Source organism: Notothenia rossii, assembly GCF_949606895.1.
Source record: "Notothenia rossii genome assembly, chromosome: 1".
Lineage (NCBI taxonomy): Eukaryota > Metazoa > Chordata > Actinopteri > Perciformes > Nototheniidae > Notothenia > Notothenia rossii.
Genome location: NC_136912.1, coordinates 69,987,649 through 69,996,116, shown reverse-complemented (window position 1 = coordinate 69,996,116; position 8,468 = coordinate 69,987,649). Strand labels below are relative to the sequence as shown.

At 39.0% G+C, this 8,468-nt stretch overlaps 1 protein-coding gene across 1 annotated transcript in view; it reads left to right on the top strand.

Annotated features, from left to right (window-relative positions):
* The window catches only part of cyldl (cylindromatosis (turban tumor syndrome), like), a gene marked incomplete at its 5' end in the record, with an annotated part of 16,856 nt that extends 9,291 nt beyond the window's left edge, over positions 1 to 7,565 (top strand). The window contains 10 exons of the mRNA XM_079650282.1: positions 30 to 195; positions 1,137 to 1,278; positions 1,694 to 1,804; positions 1,893 to 1,984; positions 2,056 to 2,119; positions 2,214 to 2,343; positions 4,608 to 4,716; positions 4,795 to 4,913; positions 6,458 to 6,671; positions 6,757 to 7,565. Of these exons, the coding sequence (XP_079506408.1) occupies positions 30 to 195; positions 1,137 to 1,278; positions 1,694 to 1,804; positions 1,893 to 1,984; positions 2,056 to 2,119; positions 2,214 to 2,343; positions 4,608 to 4,716; positions 4,795 to 4,913; positions 6,458 to 6,671; positions 6,757 to 6,941 (1,332 nt within the window). The 3' untranslated portion in view covers positions 6,942 to 7,565. The remainder of the gene's footprint in view (positions 1 to 29; positions 196 to 1,136; positions 1,279 to 1,693; positions 1,805 to 1,892; positions 1,985 to 2,055; positions 2,120 to 2,213; positions 2,344 to 4,607; positions 4,717 to 4,794; positions 4,914 to 6,457; positions 6,672 to 6,756) is intronic.
* Positions 7,566 to 8,468: the final 903 nt, after the last annotated feature.

The window sequence follows — 8,468 nt, the reverse complement described above, 5'->3', positions numbered from 1 at the left end:
AGACAACTCTTATGTGTATCTGTCTCCAGGAGGAAGACAAAGGAGTGAGTGATGGTACTATCTTTAATGAACGTTTCTTCAGTTGTCCTAAAAAGAGAGCTCTGTTTGTGAAGCTGCAGTCCTGCCGCCCTGACTCACGATTTCAGAGCGCATCAGCAGATCCCTGCAAAAAGATGCTGAAACTTGAAGAAACAGGTCAGAACAACACAGATGAAGTGATTTTAGTTCAGTTTTGAGCATGTCCTTGCTTAGAGTGGTGTTATGTTGTTGTTTTATGTTAATCCATGTATTCCTCTAAAGTACGGTTATAAGTCGGCAGTGCCCCCTTGTGGACACATCGATGCTGTGCTGGAGTGACAGAAAAAATAATATTTGTATGTTTCATTTCCAGGCCCACATAACTGGAACATTTTGGTTGTTTTTTAAATAGTATTTATTTGATTTTGATTTGATTAAATATCTTATAGAAATACATTCAATCATTTCAGATAAATAATTATTTTAAAATGTAACATTTAAAAAACCTGCAGGGTCCACACTCATTATGATTATTATACTAATTAAAAAAAAAACAATAACCCTATTTGTATAGCACCTTGTATACATACAATCCAGCACAAAGAGCTTTAAAATATATCATTTACACCTCAAATAAACATAAAAACAGGGATAGAATGACATAATAATGACATATAAGATACCATTAATATTAAAATAGAATGCATTTTAGATAAAAAACAAAAACCACCAAATAATGTTAATATTTAAATCATATACATTTAAAAACACTGCAGCAGCATTAAAGCGCTGATAATCTGTTCTCATGTTTTGTTTTAGATTTTTCCATTACGTTTTACAAGTGCAAAGTCAACACACCCATGCATCCCTGTGTGTGTGTGTGTGTGTGTGTGTGTGTGTGTGTGTGTGTGTGTGTGTGTGTGTGTGTGTGTGTGTGTGTGTGTGTGTGTGTGTGTGTGTGTGTGTGTGTGTGTGTGTGTGTGTGTGTGTGTGTGTGTGTGTGTGTGTGTGTGTGTGTGTGTGTGTGTGTGTGTGTGTGTGTGTGTGTGTGTGTGTGTGTGTGTGTGTGTGTGTGTGTGTGTGTGTGTGTGTGTGTGTGTGTGTGTGTGTGTCTTCAGAGAGAGAGATGGAGCACAGTGCAGGGAAGATGGAGACTGTCCCTCCTATCAGCACAGAGCAGGTTAAGCACATTCTGATTGGACGGATGAAGGGGATCCAAGGCCACTGCAACTCCTGCTACATGGACGCTGCGCTCTTCAGGTCAGGACCATGAACATAAGACAGTAAAAGAATAAATAATTGTAAGGTCTTTATGGGAAATTCAGCTGGGTTCATCTTATTTCTTATTCCTTTATGTGTTCAAAGTTACTCGTACAGTATGCTTGAACTTGGAATATAGTCCTTGCAAAAAACCTTGATTTTCAACATAATCTGTGAGTCATGAAAACCAATAATTCTATTTAAAAAAGAAAACAACCCTGCGAGACATTTGTTTGTTTACCTCTGCCGTTTCAAATCATGTACAGTATTGTTTACTGTCCTTTATAACCATTCTCAAGTTAGTTTCAGATCACTCCAAGAATACCTTTTATGTATTTAAACATAACATTTTTTTTTAAACATTTTTTTATACATACTTAAATATAAAAAAACCTTTTTCTGTGTTTGCTCTCAGCTTGTTTTCCTGCTCCTCTGTGTTGGACTCCATGCTGTTTAAATCAACAGAACCTCAAGACGCCCCGATTCAGAGAACACTGCTCCAGGACATTGTTAATCCCCTCCGCAGGTGTGTGTTTACATTTGTTTAGCAGAGCAGTGAATGCTCTTTACGGTTATTCATTAATGTATCAATTCTGTTGTTGTGTTCTTTGCAGTAAGGGCTTTGTGGAAGGGTGTCACATCATGAAACTCCGGAAGCAGCTGCTGAAACATGGCTACAGTCACTCCTTCACCACGGATGAGAAGGGTCAGTTTGATCGGGAAGCTTTTAAATACCTAATTTGTTTTTTCTAACGTGACTTTGCTTTTGTCTTTCAGATCCAGAGGAGTTCCTTACTGTCATCATGCACCACATTCTTGCTCTGGATCCTCTACTCAAACTGTACAGTTACACCACATTTGCATAGCTTGAATACAATTCAACTTTTAAATAAGTTACAATCGATTTTTTACATTTCCCTCCGTCTCACATTTAGCTCAACAGGAGGTAAAGTGCAGGAGAGTTACTGCTATCAGATCTTCTTGGACCAGAACCGCCTGTTGCTGCCCACCGTGCAGCAGCTGCTGGAGCATTCCTTCCACACTGCAGCTCTCAAGCTGGCAGAGGTAAACTGTCCACAGTATGGAGTCGTGCAGTAGTGACATCTTTTGTGTAGGCCAACCCGGAAAGTTAGCATCGCAAAGGCACCCTTGACAAAAAAGTTAATGGGATTTTTTTATTGGGTTTTGGATTATGGCAGGAAATAAGATCTGTGTTAAACACATATTTAGGGTAGCAGGATAATCTCCATATATTAACACCACTTTTATAATATTTGAAGCATAAATGCAATTGCCAGAAGTACATAGCTAGCTTAAAGCGATAACGAAATACATCGGGGTCCCATGGCTTCACGTCACCACTGCTATGCTAAAAGCTGATGATGTTCAATATTCTCATTTAGTCATTTGTAAGCAACCGCCGTTGTACAGCTTCAGATGTTCATCTATGTAATGTTTGATGACATATTGTATGCCGTAGCAAACGTGAAAATATTTGTTCACCTTGACGGTTGACTTCCAGAAGAGAGAGCCCGGAAGAGCTAAAATGCTAACTCATTTCCGTGTCTAATGGCGCATTTCCACTGCAGGGCCTCGCATGGCTTAGTACGGTATAGTTAGGCCTTGGTAGGCCAGGCTCACTTTATGCTGCGTTTCCATTACAGTTTAGGAACTGGGGTAGTAACTATAGTAACGTAGTGTAGGCGTAGCCGTGAGCCATCTTCAATGCGAAACACAAAACCAACATCAGCCGTTAGCTGTTAGCCCTTAGAGCTCACAGCTCCCAGACCCGGCGCCGTGGGAGGGCCAGGGCCTGACGAACCTCAGTGGACACACAAGGGGGCAAGACATTTATAAAGCAATAATGGGAATGCGGAATGAAAGAGGGTGCAGCTGCCTTTATTCTAACTGTGCAGCTCTTACACTCTTACACACGGACACAACAACAATGAAAACTGCTGCATACAGATTTTTTTTGTTTTTGCAACCTTGTGTTAAGAATCTTGTTGCAATTGTTTGAATGACCATAATAAACGGACCTTTGTCTTATTGAAAAAAAATGTTTTGGACCTTTAAGATTTGTTTTTGAGTAACCCTGCCCTACATGTTTGAGCACCCTCTATGAAACGTCAAGCTACCCCACAGCACCCCCAAAAGAAAATATCCGGCGTTGACACTGGCCGCAGCCCTCTCTGTAGATTTGTTCTAGCACCGGGTCTGTCCTCATATCTGTTCAGAAACTAGTCAAAAGTTAAACAAGTACAAACCACAGACTGCCTGTGTCATGGCGAATACAGTCGCTGGTTTATTTATGTCTGTATAGGCCGTTGTTGTGAGTGTGGACGGTCGGAGCATATACAACGTTAGCTTAGCCAAATCTCCATTGGAAAACACACATTTAAAAAGGTTTTTCGCCTGCCGTCTGTCTGCAGACTTGTCAAAGCATTAATTCATGGTTTTTACTAACCGGTATCAGCATGTTGTTACTTCGGCATCATTTTGAAATGTGTATTACAATTAAATCACGGTCAAATATGTTCATTTTGTTGTAGTTGCCAGCGATTCTCCCACTAGCTTAGCATACTCAGCCCGGTTGTTGGCTCGGAAAGAACCTCGATTTTGGAGAGCCAGAAAAAGTACCCGCTAGCCGGAACTACGCCTAGTGGAAACGCAACCAAAAACGGGCCGGGCACGGCATGCTTAAACTGCGCTGTAGTGGAAATGCGCCAAGACTCATTCCTGCATCACTTCACCGAAGAGCTTAGTTAGTGGTTTAAATGCATTTGTATTAACAAAAGTACGACTTTAGCAATTTGTATTGTGATTTATCCCTGTCATTATTTTCAGCCTGTTTCAATTAATCATGTTTATATTAAAACAAGGGAAATGGTAGGGATCATTTTCACCATCTATTTTTCTCGAGGTACTCAGCTGTTGTTAGTTAGTAAATCTGGACATAGTCGGACTTTTGGTCACTTTTTAAACCAACAACAATTGTAGGTCAGGGTTTATTTGAGTGGTAAAAGCTGTAATAGCCTAATTATTTTGGGTATTGATACTTTTGTCGAACAATAACTTATAGTGTAACCAATTAAGCAACTATTTGTTTTAATATGAATATTATTTATTGTGTTTATGATACTATGACAGCTCAATTCCTGAATACAAATTATAAATAACATACGTATTCTTCATCTTCTTTCGTCAGGGAAACTGATGTTTCCTTTGATTCTTCAGTAGATGTCTCTGTTGGTCAGATCTTCTCATCTCCTGGAATGAGTACATTTGCGTGTGTAATCTTCATTTTTTCATTTGTTTATTGACTGCAGGCACCATCCTGCCTCATCCTCCAGATGCCTCGCTTTGGGAAGAAATTCAAGATGTTTGACAAGATCATTCCCTCTTTGGAGCTGGACATCACTGACCTCCTCTGTGAAGGTACCAGTAAACACACATACAACACATAGACTGACGTGATTTAATACACATGGACTCAACATGTTGCGTGTGTTACAGGTCCTCAGCAGTGCATGCTGTGTGGAGACTTGGCCGAGCTCGAGTGCTCCGACTGTTTCAAAGAGTCCCTTTTCAGCCACACAGGATTCAAAATATTCTGCGGGAAGTGTTCAACTCAGGTTCGCTTTGTATCATTGTCTGCCATTAACACCAGCTCAGTTAAAATATACAGTATATGTAGCTAAGGTATTTCTGAATCTGTTTCTATTACTCAGTGTTTTATGTAAAAAGTGTTTTCGATATATTTGGTGAAGATTTTGCATAGAACAACATGACATGCATATCCTCTATTGATACTGTACGTAGCTTAGTAAAGCATGTAGTGCTAAAATACTTTCAATTAGAAGGATAGTTCTGATGTCTTTAAGTGGGGTGGTACAAGATACTTATCCACAGTCAGTGTATTAAATGGCAGTATGCATGGAAGAAAGCAATAGCGAGGGTCATCAGCAAAACTTTCATTCCAAAAACATGGATGTCAGATTGTCAGTCAGTCAATATGTCAGTTTAATTGCGCGCTATATTTAGAATATTTTCTCCGAGTCACACAGCCATTTCTGATGGGGAACTGGAGCTTTTATATATGCTTTATTCGAAGCCAGCAGACTTCTTTGGAAGAATAAGTTTTAGTTATTTTTAACTCAAGGGACAATGAATTCACAAAAAATCAAATGAAAGCAGCGGTAGACCTTCAATGTTCTGCAATGCAAAATCCAGTTTTTTGTCAATGGAGTCTGGGATAACTGGGAAATGCCCTCTGCGAGCAAGGTAAATTGATGAAAATATTCTAAATATAGTGTACCTGGCTAAAATATATTTAGCATTTATTTTATACAGTAGATTTGAATACTTTTATTGTCCTATGCACAACATCTTCTGCGTGGTTATTGGCTATGAAAATGCCCTATTATGCTTTTGGGGGTTTCCGCTTTCTTGTAGTGTGTTATGGGTTCTCGTGCATGTAAATGGTCTGCAAAGGCTCAAATCCCTAAGTTTCTCTCCCACATTACGCTCCTCCCCTGAAACCCCTCAATTGGACACTTTGTTTTCCGTAACAAAGTGACATCTCTAAGTAACACTCACGCTTCTATTGGCTGGTGTTCCAACACATTATAAGATAGCTAACCAATCAGAGCAGACTGGGCTCTGGTTTCAGACAGAGGGTGAAAAGAAGTGCTGCAGAACAGGCAGTGTGAGAAAAAAAAGGTTTGAACCTTAACGCATGTAAACATGTCCAGTAAAGGCACAAAATACAATTATTAACCTGTAAATGAGCATAACAGGTTCACTTTAAGTCTGAGACTCCTGCAACAATGCAACATGCAATATATATTCAACATGAAAGAAAAAGACATACACATTTGTAATAAAATGGTGCAATACACCTAACGATGCAATATAAGTGACCTATATACACAAAGTAAAGAATAAGATAAACAGAATATAATTGTAACTATACAGTAGAATAAATACTATATACTGTACTAATAAATATATGTAATTTTGTTATGATAATATTGTTTCCTTAACCTTGGATAAGTATCTCATACTGTAAAACAAAATCCAGATGATCCCTTTCAGTAAATATACCAAATGTTCTTTTGATATGCTATGAAAAAAATCAGCTGCACGCTAACTGCATGTGTTTCTTTCCTTATATTAGGTGCACTCTCACCCTCAGCGCAGGTCCCATCAACCCACCGCCCTGGATATTCCCAAGGCTTACCTGGCCAGCAGAAATCCTCACACTCTGATCAGAGAAAAACTGGAGCTGTTCGCTGTGCTCTGCATCGAGACCAGCCACTACGTGTCCTTCATCAAACACGGACCCAACAGCAACGACTGGATCTTCTTCGACAGCATGGCAGACAGACAAGGTGAGCCGTCTGTTTGGATAAATGGCGCATCACTTTTACAACATTTACACATGTATTCGGTGGCTTATTTCTGCTTTGTGTTCAGGAGAAAGCGACGGCTTCAACATCCCAGAGGTTCACGCCTGCCCCGAGGTCGGCACATACCTGGAAATGTCCATCGCAGAGCTGGCCAATCAGGTGCCTCGAGACATGAAAGGTGTGGCCAAACGTCTCTTCTGCGACGCCTACATGTACCTGTATCAGAGCCCCAGTATGTGTCTCTATCGCTAAGCTGACTCCACCCCATAGCTTTCTTTTTGCACAAAATGTAAAAATGGGTTTTGATTTGTGGATTGGTTTGATATTCTTTTATGAATGTGTGTTAGTACACACATGATCATTTAAAATGTGTATATATAGAATGTTCTGCCCTGGTTTCTGGAAATGTTTTGTCATGCTTAAATAATTTATATATTTTAAGAAGATAAAGCAGAAACTGACATCGCTTGCTCAATCATTTTGCCCAAAAAAGATAATGGCATTGCCAGAAATCACTGACGTGTGTGACAAATGTTGTACACTTTGATATTGGGATTGTGTAGATTTCCTCTTGGTGTTTGATAAGCTAAAATGTTTATACTGAAAGTGAATGAGTGTAGAGGTTGAAAAAGATTACCAAAGAAAAAAGCCAAATAATGATTTCAGAGTAGCGGTCTAATAAATGCAACTTAAAAGTTCTATTGGGAAAACACCGGTTTTATTTTGATATTACTGTTTTCTTAAAAATATGTCGTTATAAACAAAAATTAAGTTTCTATTTATAGATAATTAGATATCTTTGGTTTTCAGAAAGACCAAAAATTATTTTCTTTTGATGTTCTCATAAAACAGATAATTAAATGGCTATGGAACTTATCTTGCATATCTTTCTTAACTGTCGCACAGAAGCAATATGACTTAATGTGTATATACTGTATAATACAGCCACAAGGAAACCTGGACTGTATAGTAAGTACTCCTGGAGGTTCTTTACAGGTTTTTTAAAGGTTTTAAATTATGGCCCTTAGAGTATTAATATCTAAAGACAAAATAATATCTAACTCAAGACAATGACGTCACATTCCCTCTGTGTGTCCCTGAACGTTCTCTGAAGCTATTATATACAGTATATTTGTATGTGAACCTCTACAGAATTGCACTGGCACTGGAGGATTTCTTGCTTGAAAAGCCTCCGTTGGACACCTTTATTTAATTCCGTAACATAATGACATCACTATGTAAAACGTGCGCTTCTATTGGCTAGTGCTCCAACAAATTGTAAATTTAAGGGGCAGGACATCTCTAAGCGGTGGACCACTCACAACAGAGCCAACCGGCTAGCCAATCAGAGCAGACTGGGCTCTGGAGTCAGACCGAGGGTGGAAAGAGGTGCTGCACGACAGGCAGTATGAGAAAAATACAGCAGTTTTTGAACATTAAACATGTCACAGTAGAAAAACACAATACAAATATGAACCTTATAATGAGCATAATATATCATTTTTAATGTTTTGTTGATTTAATGAAATTCACCACGGCATCTTTGACTGTCTTTGCTGGTGCAAATGTCTCACACTAACTGAAACACATCATCTTTACTGTCATATTCATGGTGCTTATGCAGGGATACAGTCCAAGACCTGAAGCTAATTCGAATTTGTTGTGAGTAATTCTTTAATTTGCCAGTGAATCATTTGCAATGCTATAAAGGTTGATTGTGGGCTTCCTAGGCTTAATTATTGGAACCCTGTCTTTTAGTTATTCTTTTAGTGCATATTT